At 33.9% G+C, this 18,809-nt stretch overlaps 1 protein-coding gene across 3 annotated transcripts in view; it reads right to left on the bottom strand.

Moving 5' to 3' along the window:
- LOC126739570 (cyclin-dependent kinase 14) overlaps positions 1-18,809 on the bottom strand; it is a 275,956-nt gene that overhangs the window by 192,810 nt on the left and 64,337 nt on the right. For 2 of the 3 annotated variants that reach the window (XM_050445325.1, XM_050445328.1), the window contains one exon: positions 16,288-16,401. In XM_050445325.1, coding sequence (XP_050301282.1) covers positions 16,288-16,401 — 114 coding nt within the window. Of the gene's footprint in view, positions 1-16,287; positions 16,402-16,463; positions 16,621-18,809 lie in introns of those variants that run through there. The other variant, XM_050445326.1, reaches the window with a different exon arrangement.

Raw genomic sequence — 18,809 nt, 5'->3', positions numbered from 1 at the left:
TTTATGCATCAAGACGCATTTTTTTAAGTTCAAAAAATTTTTTTTTCTCTGCCAGTGGCGTCCCTACAGGTCTTGAATATTGAATATTTTTAGTGAAAAAATACTACGCCACTGCTTTTTTTTTAAATAAGAATTATTTTTAAAATCCTCAATAACTTTTTAGCAAATTTGATCTCTTGGCTTTTTTAGAATTTTTAGAACATGAATATTCTCACACTTCTTGTAATAAATCTGATCCCTTAATTTGCTTGCAATCAACGAACAAATATTTTCACACCGCATCAAATTTTTGGGGCAGTAAAATTGTTTTTATTTGTTTAAACGAAAGCCATGCGTCGTATTTTTTTCACTAAAAATATTCAATAGAAGACCTGTAGCGACGCCACTGGCAGAGAAAATATTTTTTGCACACCCCTTAAATATTAGAATGTCTTTTAGGAACACCCTGTATGTAAAAATATACGGGGTATATCCCATTTAAAATTATAAAGTGAAGGCGATTGATGAGATGATTTCCGTTAGCTAGGCAGTGACAGAAAACAACTGAATACTGTAAAAATGCAACTTTACGTAACATACCTACTTTCCAAATTTCATTTAAATATTAAAAAAAAATTGACATCACAGGCTTTAAATCTGGACCTGTACAGCTAGCGCTTGCTAAAATCTGCAAATAGGCGTCAACAATTTGAATATTATAATTCCGGTAAGCATACAAGTGGATGATATAATTTTATTGGTTTTATAGGTACGCTGTATTGAGTTCTATAAAAATATTGGTGTTTATAAATATTGCTACATGTCAAGTATACAGCACATAAAAATTCTAAAATATTTGGACCATACTGCTCAGATCAAAGAAAAGAAATTACTATTTTCAAACTGAACTCTTTTTGTCAGAATTCCTTTTGAAAATCAATTAATTTTAAGAAAACAATAACTAACAGACATGCTTCTTTATTTAATACATTATAGATCAATGTACCTTGACTTAACTGTATTTTCACTCAATTTAATTCTACACTGTGTGTAATGAGACAATGGCCACGTATAAATTTTAAAAAAATTTCTATATAAATTAGAAGTCTAATCAAAAAAGCCAATAGGAGCAACAAAACGAAAAACATATCGAAAAACACGCAAAAAAGAATAAGACAATATCCCCTTTGAGTAATGACCCCATTTCTGATACAATCAGAGAAGATTGAAGGATCTGGCAAAAAATAGTCGCTTTTCTATCCGACCTCGGGCGAGATTGTTTTGAAAAATGATGCGGAGGCGTCAAACGACATGCCATTGGACGCCTTTTATTATAACGGCCATACAAAAATTACCCTTAATTTAAATTTTCAAAAACGACTTCTCTTATATAATATTATATGGTAATTTAAATAAGCTATTCTTGGTTATATACGGTGTTTCCTCCCCGAAACATTTACAATGGAGCTTCATAAAATCCAATTTTCATTCTATTCTTTTGCGATAAACATGTAGAACGAATGCTAACGACCACGTCGCCTGTCGAAAAGGTAAAGGTAGCTTTTTGGCGCCCAACAAAAATGGAAATATGTAAATTTTCATTTTTAGGGGAGCGGATTTTCTTTAGACAGTAGTTGATGCTCATGTATATTTTATAATAAGAAAATTTGGCTTTTCACAAGCACCATAGAAATATAATTGATGTGCCCTCTATTTAGTGTAGAGAATTTTATTACAGGGAAGATCTAAAATACCCCAGATCATAACTGCTTAATTTGCAAAATGGTCCTCGTCAAATATCGGATTAACGACGTATAGTTACGCATAGTTATAATCTCGTAATTCGATATTAGACCGACGTCGGACAGGCCCGTACAAACAGATTTAATTCGATTGGTAATCAGATTAGTAATTTCATTTTGCGGTCCCTAGGAACGCGCTACGTCTATTAAACGTCCTATCTGGGGATGTGATATGGGTGTATTACTGAAAATTAAAAAGGTTGAAATATTGTGGCTTTAGTCAAATCCCGAAATTGTCACCAAGTACAGGGTTAGATACGAGGTCGCTAAACACTAGTCATATCTACTTTGTTTTGAAGAGTAAACAGTTGCGATTAAGACGCTTGATTTTGGTTTGTCCCTGTATCAACAACATTGTTCTTTTTGGGTTCAAAAATGTCGAGTTTTAAACCAGGAATACGTTTTGTGGGTAAACTTTATTACATTTCTTAATTTGACAAGGGCTCCTAGTCCAGGTCGCGTATTGGCATTGTATACCATTATTCAGCTCGGCACTACATTGAATCGTGGTAGACTATGGCCATATGCTTTATCTAATTTCATAGGCCATCCTATACTACAATTCAGAGCTTCGCTATTACTTTAGCGCGCTGAAATACTGAAATGCAGTACGCAATGGATGTCAATTGCTCGTGTGATCAAACAAACACTTGCGTTACATTTTTCTTCTGCGCTTCCAAAATTGGAGCCTTGCCATTAGCTTGTGTATTACATACAGCTCAGACGGAAGCAAATTATACATTAGCCTTTAACTTGCTTAAAGAAACATTAGGTAATGAAGGTTTTGGTAATTCTGGCTGTCCTAGTATATTCATGACCCATGATAGTTCATCAGAAAGAAATGCGCTGACATATGTGTTTTCATCGGAAAATGTAAAGCCAAAGCTCCTTCTTTGTGTCTTTCATGTTTTCCAAGCTTTTTGGCGTTAGTTGTGGGATAGCCACAATGAAATACCCAAAGAAAATAGGAAGACTGTAATGATTTTATTTCGTGCCATAATGTATGCATCAACTTTAGAAGAAGCAGAAGAATCTTTAAACGATCTGATGAAAAATAACATTGTTTTAAAGTACCCACATTTAAAAAATCACATTAGTGCTCTTTGGCAACGAAGAGAAGAGTGGTGTTTATGTTTTCGTGCATCATTAATCACTAGGGGAAATAATAAAAATAACTTTGTAGAAGCGTCAATTCGTATATTTAAAGATATTGTTTTGCAAAGATGCAAGACATTTAACATATGTGCATTAGTTGACTTTTTCATAAGAGACGTTTGCTGTTATTTGCTAGTAGTCGATCATCGAAAAATGAAATTCTGTATAGTAAATTTTGCGATAAAACTGAAAAGCTCTACTGTGAAAAAAATAATGAAAATATATATTATGTAACAAGCAGTAATTATAACACACTTATCTACACTGTAGATACCACTTTGGAAACGTGTGATTGTATATTCGGAATAGGCGGCAAGTTTTGTAAGCATTTTTGTGCTGTGCAACAAAAATTTGGACTTTTTCTTTTAAATGCTCCTTTACTTACTGCAACTGACAAAAAAATGTTAGCAAAGCTAGGGCTTGCTAACATTTTGCTCTTGGACACAGTGTTTCAAACGTTTTTTTTTGAAAATATGGATTTAGGTGATCATTCTGAAAGCCATTTAAGTAATGTACCATGTCAAAGTGCAACGCAGCAGATCATTGCAGCAACTGAAAAAATATATGAATCTAATGTTCTAGACAAAGAATCAAATGATTTAAAAGCTGGCAAAAAACACTCTTCAGCTCTTAATAATTTAAAAGATAATTTCGACAGGCTGCTAGAAATGGTATCTGAAAATGGGTCTGTGGAGTTAACAAACTGCATTATCAAAGGAAATGCTGAGTTAAATAAAATTACCACACCGACACAACTGGCGACATTTTTCTGCAATTTAAGAAAGGGACGTTCTTCAAAATATATAGGCGTGCAACCTACTTCCATTAGTAGAAGACGAATAAGACAGGGATTTGTATCTGGAAAAAAGCGTATTCAATCGGGTAGACCTTCCAACAAGGAACTAAAAAAGACCATTAAAAGGAAACATAAATTAGAAGAAAATATTTTTAAGAATCAACCAAATGCAAAATGTCACGAAAGAAAAGAAAATTTACATTAATTTTTTTTGTCATTACTTTTATATATTTTCTTTAGAAAACTGAGTTACAGCAGTATATGTTAATATTTTTATTAAAATGCCTTACATTTTGATTTTCCTTTGTAGCTAGTTTTGATAGCTGTAAATTTTTTTGCCGTGTTGTTATTTTTTTTTAAGTCAGAAAACACTATTGATATCTAAAAATATCATTTTAAGGTAAATACATGGATAACATAGTTTAGGTTTTTTTTTAAGTACGAAAATGTATATTTTATTAAAAGTTTCAGAATTGAAAATTTTTGTATAAAATTGTTTTATTTAGATTTGATCGAATAATTTTTTTTTTCAGATTTCTCGGAAGAATAATGAATGAAAAAAGTTACATTTTAGTTACCTAATAGTTTCATAAATTAATATTTATGTTATTTCACTTAATGTCATTTGTAAATATGAATAAACATATTTACAAATACATTTAATAAACATTTTTTAACAGAAGAAGAATCATTTTAATTCATGTTTTATATAATAATTTTAAAGTAAATACTACTGTTCTCTTACTTTATTCAAGATGGCAATATTATGGGCAATAAAACATGACCCCTAAAACTATTTAGGAAAACAGAGCGTATTCTGTATCGTCATAGGAAAGAAATAAATATCTTTTTATGCCATATAAATTTGTATTGCATAGAAAGAAATTTCCTTCCTAGGAGAATACAGAATACGCGCTCTGTTCTTATTTTTCTGAGACGTAGTATATATTGAACTACAAAACTGCTTTTAAAATAAAACCTATTATATACTGCATCTCAGAATACTAAATATTACTTACGCTCTGAATCGAAGTATAGAATGGGCTTTAAAATTGTGGTATATAACGTAGACATAGTCTACCACGATTCAAAGTATGGCCGATCTGAATAATAGTATAGAATGCCAATACGCGTCCAGGTCAGCCAAAAACCTTTGAAGATGCAGATTTAAATCACAGTGACTATATCTTAGCGCGCGTATTCGCCGAGATACAATACGAACATTGCATTTGACATTGCTCCCCACATAACTCATATTATAAACTCGATGGTGTGTTTCCATATGTAGCTATCTACAAAATGCTTTATATTTAGGAAACACAAAATAAAGTTTAATAGGCTGTATCAAATCAAATCTATAAAAAAACACATTTTAATAAAACTCATCTTTTTACTTATATATTTTTTATTTGAATAAAATTTAAAAAAAAATTCTTACCCAGGTTTTCGAAAAACATAAATAATAACTAATTTAAACAGGAAAAATGCAGATAGCCATATGTGGCTCATAATACTTTCTCAAAGTTGTAGTGATGCGAAAAGCTATAAACTTAAAGAACTAATTCTAAACATAATAATGAAAGATAAAAATAATTATTAATAACATTATTGTAAGAAAAAGTCTTCACTTTCAGGGTCATTTACATCTGGAACCACCGTTTCATCCTCATCAATGGTTTCGTCACTACTTAGCAAACTTGTAAAAAAGAGCCGGCAGTCATCTGGGACACTTCCAGAATTGCAAATTTCTTTTAAATTAGTTTCAGCCTTAATGCTGAAATTTTCCTCTTTTCCTCATGTAAGGGTTTGAGACATTTTTCCATGGAAGCAACTGTCAATCGTCTTCCTCTGTGTGGAAGAATCATTATACTGCGAAAATCTTCATCAAAATCTGTTTTAATTTTCATTGTAGAAGGGAATGCCTTTTCATACCTAATCCACTTAATATGATGCCAATTAACCACATTCCCATCTTGATCCTTGTTTCGGTTGATCATAATTAGCTTTGCCAGGGTTTTCCAGTCAACAAAAGCTATGTCTTTTTTTTGAAAAACTTCGTACTTAGGGTCATTTTTTTTGCATTCCGAGCAATGGTTACCCATTCATGCGGCAAATAAACTGGGACATTTTTGGATGCACTTTTAATTCTTGCGTGCATTGAATCGCATTCCATTTAGCTGTGTCCTAAAACCAGGAATTTTTGGTCAATGACCTCTATCGGTAAAACTTGTACGTCATAAATAAACATAGCGGCAACAAATTGATTTTTATTTTGGCCTCCACATGTGTCACTAAAGAGCCTTACATTTTGAATGGATGTAGAAAGACTTTTGAGATGGTGGAATAAACAAGATGCTATTTTGCATGGGCCACGTGAACCTTCTACTTCAGACCACTTGTAGCATTTTCCAGAATTATCTCCACAGTTAAAAATAGTGAAATTGTATGTGGCTAACTTCGTCTTGTAAAAAAGAATGGGGTTAGTGGGATCTGTTGGCACATACAATACTTGTTGCAAATCAAAGTTGGCGGAACGTATTTCTTTAGGACTTTCCTTTGCTGCATTCTTATCCAAGTTTTTTTTTCTGTCTGGCTCTTTCTTTATTTTTAATGTGATCTTCATAGTTTTGCAGCAAATTTACTTTGATTTCCGTGTTAGCAGATTCATACGCTGTACATGTTGACATTGATGTACATGACATTGATCCTTTCGAGGCTTATGAAATGATAGATTAAAATGAGAATTAAAAATATGACGATAGAATGACTCCTTTAAACATTCCATATTTTCTTTAGCACAAGCTTCTTGGTATAACCTGTGCATCTGCTTTAGGTTCAATTTTGGATCCAAGTACATTTTTTTTGAATTGATTGACTTATCTTTTTCTGTGGTGTTACTATTTGGGACACATTTTTTAATGGCAAAATTCAGAAATCCCTTTTTAACACCAAGGGTATTAAGTAGCATTGTTCTACATACATTTATTCTAGAATCCTTAATGCACAGATAAAATTTCACAGATTTGGAAAAAAAAAAATTTTTTCCACAACTGACCGCTTAAAAAAACGAATTAAAAAACGTAAATGAAGCGTTCTAAATCAGCTGATACGTCCAAACAAGTAGCTAAGTGCAAAGCGCGCCAAAATTTTACTTAAAATAATTATTTCCAAAACAGGCTATGTGATTTTGGAGAGGTATGGAATTCACAAAAATATATTTTCACAGTTCCAAAAGTAGCTATGTGATTTTAAACATATTTGGACCTCATAAAATAATTTGAAGAGTAGATAGACACTTTTCAAATTGCCAATTTTGGAGCCAAATTTAAATTTATCGATATAGCCCCTTTTGGAACTATTAGAAATTCTTGTTTTCAACAAGGCTATGTAAATAGCTCAAAAATACAATTTTTGAAGATAGCCACATTTGGAACCAAACCAACGAACTGATTTTTGAAAAGGGGTTATTATCCTGATGTTCGCAAGACCTCTCTTATATTGCCTTTAGCTAAAATCAGTAGTTTAAAGGAATACTGCGACCTTTGGCCTTTATCAATTATTTCAGTAATTTCAAAAGTTTTAGGAAAGTTTATTCAACCACAAATTTAAAATTTTTTTTTATCACACATGACATAATTTCAGAAAGGAGCGCAATACAACATGCGTCTTAATAAAAGTTACTCAGGAAATCATTGAGGCTTTGGATAGGAGTGATACTACAGCACTAGGATTGCTTGACTTTTAAAGCTTTCGATACGTTATAGATCACAGCTTGCTTTTAGCAAAATTGGCCTATTATGGATTCGATAATAATTCATGCAACTTCTTATCTGAAAGGAAGCAGCCGGTGGTCTTCAAAAATCAAGCTCAGTCAAATACCTTTTATAATATATAATATAAATATATCAATATAATGTATAACTTCTGGTGGACCACAAGAATCTGCCTTGAGCCCTATCTTACTTTTAATGTACATAGCAGACATGTATAAGATCGTTAGATATTAATGCGGATGATACGCAAATTTGTTATTATTTTAAAGCTGATAATGTATTGGGAGGTTGTAGAATAAACGAAGATTTATTAAGTGTTACAATATTCTCGTCGAGGAATACCTTAAAATTAAATCCTAGTAAGTTAGTGTTCTGTAATGAAAACTTACTTTAAGATTTAATTTTTCTGTAATCAAAATCAGTGCTGCAGGTCTATTTTTAACTTAAGAAAATATGACAGAGTTTCAGAAAAAAAAAATACTTTTGGATGATACAAAATCTTCTTTTTCATGAGTTGGCTGTTTTCGTTAATGCCGTACCTCCTCCCCTGCCTTATTGATTCAGCTTTAATTCACTTACGACTTTCTCTATTTAGTATTAAAGGTCAGTCACAAACGTATAAAATAGTTATACAAATTAGACTTGATTTAAATTATTTAAAAGTTAACACTGATTTCATAAGGCTTTTCTCTAAAAGAATCATATTGCAAATTAACAATGACCAACCAAGTGGCGACTCTTCCTATTTAATTTATAGAGGCACAAATAGAACACGTATAATGGCGATAAATAAATTCGAATTTAATTGAACCCTGATTTTCTGACTCAAAAAAAATATATATATTTCTTGACTAATTTAGTTAGGACGTTCTCTCATATAAAGACGTATTTTCCCATATAAATACATATATATGATGTACAAATACACCATATAAAAGATTAATTTACAAACCTATAAAACTGTTACATAAATTCGGAAAACAAAAATAAAAAATCTGGAAACAAATTGGAATAATCTCAAAAGACCAAAAAGATGATATTCAAAGGAATATTTTCTAAAAATGTTGTTTAAGGTTCAAACCAGTCCAAGCCAGAATTTTGGTTTATTGGTATTTTTAAGTAGTGGAGTCCAGGAACAAGTGGAATATTGAATTTTCAAGGTGGATCATCAACTCACTTTGAGGACCAATATCTTGGAAACTAATTAGAATATTCTCAAAAAATCAAAAGGATGAGATCCAAAAGAATATTATCTACAAATGTTGTTTTAACTTCAAATCAGTCCAAGCAATAATTTTGGAATTATTGGTTTTTTTAAGTAGCGGAGTCTGATCTTCGTGGCGGCTAAGAAGATTACAGACCAATGCAAACCAACCAATAGGAATATTTTCAAAAAACAAAAAGTATCCTATATACAGAGGAATATTTTGTAAAGATGTGGTTTATGGTTAAAATTTTGGCCTTTTTAAGTAGTGGAGTCTAAGAATGTGTGAAATACCAGATCTCCGTGGTAGCTACTTATTCATACATAATTCATCACTCGAATTTGGGACACCCTGTACGACAAATCATTCGTTAATATAGAATAAAGCGATTTCGTCCTAAAAAAAAGGGAGCCAAATTATTTCGACTTGATTTAAATATTTTAAGAATTTAACATTTAAATCTGCTGTTTTCGAAGGCCTCTTTAAAAAAAAATCACATTTCACGCTAACAATGATTAGTTAACTTGCAACCCTCTCTGTGTAACTTATAAAAGGTTCATTTAAAACTAAAAATACAAACAATACGATTTAATTTGTTTTTAAATCCTTAAACTAAAATCCTGATTTTTTAGAGGCATCTGTAAAAAATTCAAATCTTACGCCGGGACCTATGACCAAGTTACTTGTGGCCTAAAAATGTCCTATGAATTCGTCTTGATTCAAATCTCTCACGCATTTGCAAACTTAAATTTAAAAAATCAAATCTCAAGAGAGCAATGGCCAATTGTATTGCAAACCCAGGGAGGGTTTAATTTAATAATATTGAATTTATAAAGGTTTGTTAACAAAACATAAAGTAAACATAAGTTCGGCTTGATTTAAGTATTTTTAAAATGATCAAAATCGATATTTTAAAATTAACTTAGTCTTTTCTATTTGGTATACAAAACGCTTATCTACAACATACCAATAATTATAATAATAAATGATAAATATATATAAATTCGACTATAGATCGAAACGTTTAAAGCCTGATTTGACACTCAGGCTTTGGATTTTATTTTTAATCAACTGGTTTTAAGAAATTCAACATGAGTTTGATCGAATTGAATTTAAAGATATTCTCTATTTAGTATTTAAAAACTTCATTTACAAACACATAAAATTGCTTTATAAATTCGCCTTAATTTAAATTTTTTACAAATTTTGAAACATTCATTTCATCAGGCTTCTTTCTAAAAAAATCATATCGCAAAGACCAATTAACTCGCGACCCTCCCTATTTAATTTATAGAGGCACAAATGTACAACACATACAATTGCGATATAAATGCGATTTTAATTGAACTCTGATTTTCATCAGACTCTAAAAGAAATATATTTCTTGACTAATTAACTTACGACTTTCTTTATTTAGTATATCAAAGGTTTAATCAGAAACATATTAAATTGCTATATAAATTCGACTTGACTTAAGTATCTTAAAAATTATTATGTAAAATATCTTAATATATTTAAAAAACGTATATTTTATAAACAACCTGTATTCGTTTAAAAGTGTCTCAACCGCCTGAGAATTATCGTACATCCTTGAAAATCTATACCCTAAACATAAATAATAATATAAGCAGAGATTCAGAGAGACCCAAAGAAGTAAAAGAGGCAGGAGTGCTAGCACTTCGCCTTATAATAATAAGCTTTATTTCCAACAGGTTACATATACCCAGTTACAGGAAAATCAATTAAATATATAAATGTACGAATGCATGAATTGTATTAGATTCATGCAACTAAACTATAAAAGAACTACAAAAGAATTGCTATATAATAAAAAAAAAAAAAAAAGTAGTGAACTTGAGAAAATAAATAATAAAAAATCAACACTAAATTAGGATAAGAATCAAGAATTAATTTAAATCAAAAGACCAAAAAAAAAAAAAAAAAAATTAGTAAATAAATGTATTCAAGCTAAAAACTAAATAACCAAAGACTAAATAACCTAGCCTCCCCCACCAACCATACGCAGGTGATTCAAGATAAGTGCCAAATCATCATGGTGAATGTCACAAGAATCAGCAATAGTGTTAAAGTTTTGACACATAAAGTGAATAGGACTCTGGTACAGAATGTTGGACCTGGCTGTGTCCAAGTTAAAAACTGGACACTGTCTGGATCCTAGGCGTGGTATATGAAAGCAAATCCTTTGCAAAAGGGATGGGCAGTCAATTTTATGGTTAAGTAAATTAAACAAGAATTTCACCGAATGCATCTCTCTCCTCTTCGCAAGTGACCGTTCAGTATATCTAGAGAGCAGCAGGTTATGGTCAAAACCCCTTGGAGGATAGACTCCATCATCCTTAAATGCCAAACATTTAAGGAATCGCCGTTGGACTGATTCTAATAGGTGAATGTGCTGGTTGTAAATGGGAGACCAAACGAGGGAGCAGTAGTCCAGCCTGGATCTAACAAATGCATAGTAGAGCGTTTTGGCAGTGGCAGTGTTCAAAAAAAGTTTGCAATTTCTAATAATAAAGCCTAGCATGCGAGTAGCTCTAGAAACAGTATCTTCGATGTGAGGGATAAAAGAAAATTTTTGGTCAAAGGTGACTCCAAGATCCTTGAAACAGGTAGACCTTGCCAGAGACTCTCCATTAACTGAGTAATTAAAGGTAATTGGACTTTTGATACGAAAGTAGCTGGCCACATTACACTTGGAAACATTAAGGTTAAGCCGATTCAAAGTGCACCAATGGTGTACAGCATTCATGTTCTCTTGCAGTAGACCACAATCTGCTATAGAGTCAATCCTATGGAAAAGCTTTAGGTCATCAGCATATGCTAACCGAGAGCAATTGAGGGTGGAGATCAAGTCATTAGCGAAAACGTTAAAGAGAAGGGGGCCCAAGTTCGAGCCCTGAGGAACTCCAGAGGTGGGTGAAAAACAAGCAGATCTAAAGCCTTCGACCACTACAAACTGAGAGCGGTCAACTAAATAGGAGTTAAGGAGCTTTATCAAGCGATCGGAGAATCCAAACTGGCGTTCAAGCTTATTTAATAGGATGAAGTGGTCAATCTGGTCAAAAGCCTTTTGAAAGTCTGTGTAGATAACATCGATTTGACTTCTATCGTTAAGTGCTTCGCACACAAACTGAGAGAAGAATGCTAGGTTTGTAGTACATGAGCGGCCAGAAACAAAGCCATGTTGATCGTTGGCCAGCATGGACTTAACCTTGGGAAAAATTAATTTATAGAGAGCCAACTCAAATAACTTTGAGAAATTGCACAGAATGGATATAGGGCGGTAATTCTCTATTGTTCCAGCATCGCCCTTTTTAAAGATAGGGCAAACTTTAGCTTGCTTCCAGATATTGGGAAAAATACCTGTGTTAAGGATCAGATTAAAAATGTGGAGCAGAGGGTCTGTAAGTGCAACAGAGCAGTCCTTAGCTAAAAAACTAGGAATTAGATCTGGGCCAGAGGTCATTTTGCTTTTGAGACACTTGCTCGCCATTATAATGTCGGTCGCCGCGAGCGCGACGACGTCTATGCAAGTTAAGGGAGGTTCAGAGACGACAGGATGATCGCTAGGAAGTGAGTTCGTGTATACACTCCTGAAATAATCTCCAAAAGCGGACACAATGCTGTCAGGCGTATTGTATGATTGGTTAGAAAGCTTCATTGAGCCGGGGATTTGAGACTGATTACGTTTGCTTCGAATAAAAGACCAAAATTCACTCGGATCGGAGGTTATTTTGTTCTCAATACTATGGATGTACATTTTGTAGGCTTGTGCAGTTAGAGCTTTAATTGTCTTGCGCAGAGATCTAAATATCTCTAGATGTTGTTTAGACTTGGAAATCTTAAAATCACGAAATGCTCTTTCCTTTTTATATATATTACGAATTATGTCAGCCGAAAACCAGGGAGGGAAACGTCTTTTACGTTTTACCTTGAAGGGTACCGCTCTAGCGAAAGTGTTGTTCAGTATATCATAAAAAACATCACATGCGGAGTTGACGTCCTGCTGCACCATGATAGGCGACCAATCAGTATCTAGTAGCAGCTGATACAAAAGCGGAAAGTTAGCCTTTCTAAAATTAAATTCCTTTATTTCAGATTTATTAAGGGGTAGGTTATTGAGAGAGATAAGGCCTGCATGGAATTCAAATGACAAAGAAGGATGGTAGGTATCCTCCGGGACAAGAGATGCACCGCTGTTAAGTACAGAGATGTTAAAGCTTGCAAAGATTAAATCCAAACAGCGAAGATTGTTATTTACCACGTTATTGAATTGCTTATAGTTTAGGAAATCAAAAAAATTACTTAGAAGTTGACGTTTACTATTGGGAGATACCGAGTGTTCAATATAAGTGGGGACATTAAAGTCTCCCAGGATAATCACATGTTCAGAATAGATTGCATTAACCATGGAAAAGGCTTCGAGAAAGCGTTCTAATTGCACGGAGTCGATGGAAGGAGGAACGTACAATACAAAAATATACAGTATGAAATGATTAAATTTGACTTTACATCCTACCAGATCGATTTCCGGTATTTCTTGGCTGATCGCAGAGAGGTCGAGGGCTTCCGAGGAGAGGTGGTTCAGAATCCCCAGTAAAACACCACCACCCCTTGAAGCAGCAACAAGGTCAATTCTTCTATCAGAACGGTACATTACGTATGAGTTGGGAAGGATTTCACCATCAAGTATATCATTTTGGAGCCAAGTTTCTGTGATGGAAATAATATCATAGCCAGAAGTAGACGCAGCACTAAAGCAGGTATTGGTCTTGGAGCGCAGGCCGCGGGCGTTCTGGTAATAGCAAGAAACTAGATTTTTTAAGGAGAGGCTTGTATATAAAGAGGCTTGTATATAGAGTGGTCATAGTTGACCAGGTGTGGTGGTGTTTGTCCACTAGGTGGATATTAGAATGGTTGTGGTTGTTTTGTGCACAGGTTAATCATGTCGACATGTGAGTAATATTTTATATTGTTGTTGTATAAGTCCATGGCTAGAGTTTTATGGTATACCAAAGTTTGTCGCTGTTTAGCGAGGTATAACCAGGTTGTGGTCGATTGTGTAGCAATCGACAGGGATGCCCTCTGAGCGCGCAGTTCCTTCGAGTTGGTCTTGTGAGTTATAGAGGGTCCTCACTTGTCTTCTCGATTGACACATTTGGATTCTAAGATTTCGGTATATGTTATCTTAGTTTCCTAGTGTTGAGATGCTAACTGCTTAGAGGCAGTGGAGCGTCTGGGGTAGCCTTAACTATTTTAGGGGACACTAGCTAGTCGTCGAAGAAAGAAGATATATGCAAATTATTAGCAAACATAAAGTACCTATATTGATGGTTGTTGGCATGACTGAATCAAGGGGACTGAGATTCCCCGGTGAGTAAGCTTAATCTTTATTAGATGGGTCAGTACAGTAAATCGTAAACATTTTTGTTTCATGGTACTCTCAATCTCTTGCTGTATACGAGGGATGTCTTTTAAGTTTTGCATATAGAAACATAGAGGGCGTCACTAATTAAATGTCATTAGTCAAACTTAACCTCAAACTTTACTTTTCTTAAATTCAAAACGTCAGTGCGATACATACAGCGTGGACGGGTTAGTCTTAGCGACGATCCAAGGTCAGGTGCACTAAAAACGGCTGTCACCCAAGAAAACATCGATGCTGTGCGTATGCTTATCACGGAAGATTGACATGTGACATATCGTGAGATTGAGGCTTTATTGGCGATTTCAAAGACCTCAATTCAAAAAATTTTGCATGAAGAATTACGGGTAAGAAAATTAGTTTCCCGCTGGATACCGCATCTGTTAACTGAAGAACAGAAAGAAGCTAGGGTGATGTGGTGTCAAACAACTCTAGACCGCTTTGAGGCAGGAAACTCTAAAAACGTGTACAGCATTGTCAGTGGTGATGAATCATGGATTTACTCATATGAACCTAAAAATAAACGTCAGTCGTCTGTATGGGTATTTCAAGATGAAGAAAAGCCAATAAAAGTCATTCGTTCTCGAAGTGTATCCAAAAAGATGGTTGCAACATTTGTCTCAAAAGCAGGTCATATTGCAACAATTCCTTTGGAGAATCAACGAACTGTTACTGCCGATTGGTACATTACCATTTGTTTGCCGAAAGTCATCGCTGAGCTTCGAAAAGCGAACCCACAACGACGAATCATCCTCCACCAAGACAATGCAAGTTCGCACACAGCCCGGAAAACTATTGAATTTTTAACTTATCAAAACGTCGAATTATTGGATCATCCTCCGTACAGTCCCGACCTAAGTCCCAACGATTTCTATACTTTTCCAAAAATCAAGAATGAACTGCGTGGTCAGAGGTTTCAGACGCCAGAGGAAGCAGTTAACGCCTTTAAAAATGCAATTTTGACAGTACCCACAAACGAGTGGAATAACAGCTTTGACAACTGGTTTGAGCGCATGCAAAAGTGCATTAAATTTCGTGGAGAATACTTTGAAAAACAATAAAGTCGTTAAAAGTTATTTTTTGTTTTATTCCAGCTGCATATGCAAAACTTAAAAGACAACCCTCGTACATGGTGCAGCTCGCTGAATGAATTGCATTGTCAATACTCACTTAAGTTTAATTTTAAAATACTCAAATTTTACACAATTAACCTGCAGTTTTTTCCATTTGGTATACAAACACACCAAAGTGGCTTATACCAATACGTTCAACTTAAATTTAACTTTTAAACTCTGATCAGGCTTTGGTTGTGATTTTCAATAAATTACACTTGATTTTAACCAAATTGAATCCTCGTTAGTACTACATTAAAATCAATAATGAAACTTTTCATTTAATTAAAATCTATGCGCAACATTTATCAAATTATTATTAAATTCCCAAATCTGTTCCTATACAATTTCTGGCATATTCAATTTAAACTTGTAAATTCATTTAGACCTTAATCCGACAATTACGTTATAAAAATGTCACTGCCGTTAGTCGTTTCCGCGTAAATAATTTAGGTTCTTTGAGGCCCCTTTCCGATAAAAAAATAAAAGCAAAATTAGGAAAATTTACCCTTTTTAAAGCCAATTTCGCTTTTTCAGGCAAAGAAAATGGGGTTTTCTACCACTTCAAAGCGACATAATGTAATTCCTTTAATGATTTTTTAAATTAAAGGGCATTTTTAGAGAACATTGACGATTTAGTGTACATTTTGACGTAAAAAACTGAAAAAAAGATCTCCACATAACAAAAGACTATACATTTATCCAAGTCACGAAAAAATTGGTTCGCATTAGAATTCGCCAAGATTAGGCGAGGAGTTCCATTAATATAAAATATTGCCGGATGATATCCCGGCACAATGAAAGATACGGGATAATAGTCCAGAATATTATGAGCTCGTAAATCATATTTTGTCATAATTGGAAAAATCCGTCAAGATCGAATCTCGAACGGGAAATGAGATAAACAGCTGGACAATGGGGAGCATGCATTTTCGGAAACATGAAAATTGCATTCCCGATATAGTTTTGAGAGGCTGATTTGATTAATGATGAACGTTCTCTAGTTAAGGAAAGATACTTACATAATCGTCCGAAAGAGTGAGACAGTCTTTTTCTTAGTTTTTGCATACGGGACAGCGCCCCGCTTTTCTTTTCGCGCATCGTCACGCCTGCGCAGGTAGGCAAGCCTGGGACTCCTGGAATTAAAAAAAATATATAATCAGCTGTTTGCACCAATAAGTTTGATGTTATTGATCACCTGTTGAATAACAGATTGATTTTCTTCTCTCAATGGGTTCGCGTTTCCGCTCTGACGAAAACATTTCCTTTATTTTGGAGAGATTCATTTTTAATATCAAATCAGTCTTAATTTTACATTACAACACACCCACTCTATACGAGTGTCTTATGACACATAATCGCACGCTGACGGGATAATACTGAAAGTAAATACAACAAAATCTCATTTTAGGAAAATAATCGAGTGAATTTTTGTACAGATAAGGGAGATAACGTAATTTTTGTCTATAGCAGGTTTATTTTAAATAAAACTGGGTTTCGATAGTCATATAAATTAATCATGTATGGGAGGGTATTTATTTATTCAAATACTGAGTTTGAAAAAAAAAACTGTTATTATTGCAAATCAGGTAATTGCTTAAAAATATAACATAATTGAGAAAAAACACGGTTTTTATTTAGACATTTGATGTCGCTTGAATATTTAAAAATTTGTGTATATATGTGTAGGTATATGTTTTACAATAATAGACTGGATAGCTATGATCAGTAGGTAGACCAGGTTTGAAGATTTTTTTGTAGGTGAAGCTATTTGATTCTTTATATGTATATATTATTTTATAGGCTTCTGAATATTTCGAAGTAGAGTTGTATCGTTTCCACACAAAGTAGGGCATTGTAATTGTCAAAGGCAATTGGCAGCTAAAAGGGCTGTTATGTATATAGATCTCCTAATGGACAAGTCGTGCCCCACCGAGGGTTATCAGAGGCGAACAGCCCTGGAAAAACCAATGAAAGACTCTGAGTTAAAAGAATCAGTGCTATTCCCTCCCTGATAACGTGGTCTCCTCCCAACACCGGCATTCCGGGTTGTCCGTGCGATAACCAAGGTTTAGTGTTGCTAGCCGAATTTCGGGTTTCTTTAAACGTAGTAGTTGTCTGGTAAGGTAAGCAAAATCAATCAAATCAAATCTTCCGCGGCACTATTATTAACAGTGCGTCTGCTTGATCGGCTTGATTATACTAAAGAGTGACGTCCTATGCTCAAAGGGATTCTGCGCATTGGATATTTAGCGTTCTTTTGGACAGTTTTTTGTCATTTTTCAGTTGTTTCAGACAGTTAAAATGGTATTTGTCCATGGAATTAAAATTATTTACTAGTACTAAAATAATTTGCAGTTCTTTCAGTTATATTCCTATATATTTAAAAGGCATGATAGGTAGCTGGAGTCATTTCCTATTCCTTCCAGGTACTTGGAGACATTTCTTATTTTTTTAATTTTTATTCCAGATATTTGAAGTTGTTTGAGCAATTCAGTATTTCTTCCAAGTAGTTTTTTGCTAGTTGAAGTGTTTTTTTCTCAAGCCGGTTCAGTCATTTCTTATTCCTAAAGTAGGATTTCCCATTTCTTATAAGCAATTGGACTCACTTCTTCTTTTTTCCAGGCAGTTGAAGTTTGTCTAGCTAAGGAAAGGTACACCATCTGTTTCAAAGCTGCGCCAAGTTTTGTCCCCTAATAACGCGCGATTAGCGACAGTAGCGCGCCTTTTTTTAATTTTAATTTTAGAAAAGTAAAAGGCACAGAACACAAATATAAGAATTAACGCAACGGCACTGTTTATATGCAAATCGGGGCGATCGGTACCATTGCTTTGGCAGCGGCGTAAACAAATTTACTGCGCAACCGAGCCGAACAACACGTGCTGTACCTTTCCTTAGCTAGACAAAGTCTACTAGCTCCTTCAGTCAATACTTACAGGAAGCTGAAGTCATTTCTTTTTTGCTTTAGACTGTTAAGGTCATTTGCCTTTTCTCTCAGAGAATTACAGTAATAAATCCAATTACTTACGGGCAGTCACTTGTTATTTTTTTCTTTAAAAATGATTTTCATTTTTATTCCAGATATTTTTTTTACTAATGCAGTACATCTTCCAGGTATATTTTGTCGTTAAATTATTCTTCCTTTGTTTCAAGCAGCTTGAGTTATTTTTTATTCTTTACAGGCAGTTGAAGTCAAATTGTAATTTTTTACAGGCAGTTGAACTTGCTATTTCTGTCAGATAGTTGAACTCATAATTACCGTTTCTTATAAGCAGTTAAAGTTGTTGGCAATTTTTCGGGCATTACCATTTCTCACAGGCAGTTGAAACATTTATTTCTTATGCCCTTCAGACAGTTGAACTCATTTGCTGTCTGTTTGATCCACAAAACATTTGGTATCATTCAGATAATTCAAAGCATAATTCATATTACTTACAGACAGTTGACATCCTTTGCTGTCTTTATCTGAAAGCTAAAGTCATAATTCCTAGTTCTTATAAAATATTGGAGTCATTTCTTCTTTTTCCAAGCAGTTGAAGTCAT

Source organism: Anthonomus grandis, chromosome 8 (assembly GCF_022605725.1).
Source record: "Anthonomus grandis grandis chromosome 8, icAntGran1.3, whole genome shotgun sequence".
Lineage (NCBI taxonomy): Eukaryota > Metazoa > Arthropoda > Insecta > Coleoptera > Curculionidae > Anthonomus > Anthonomus grandis.
The sequence above is the reverse complement of the archived record's forward strand: the minus strand, read 5'-3'. Positions and strand labels throughout refer to the sequence as shown.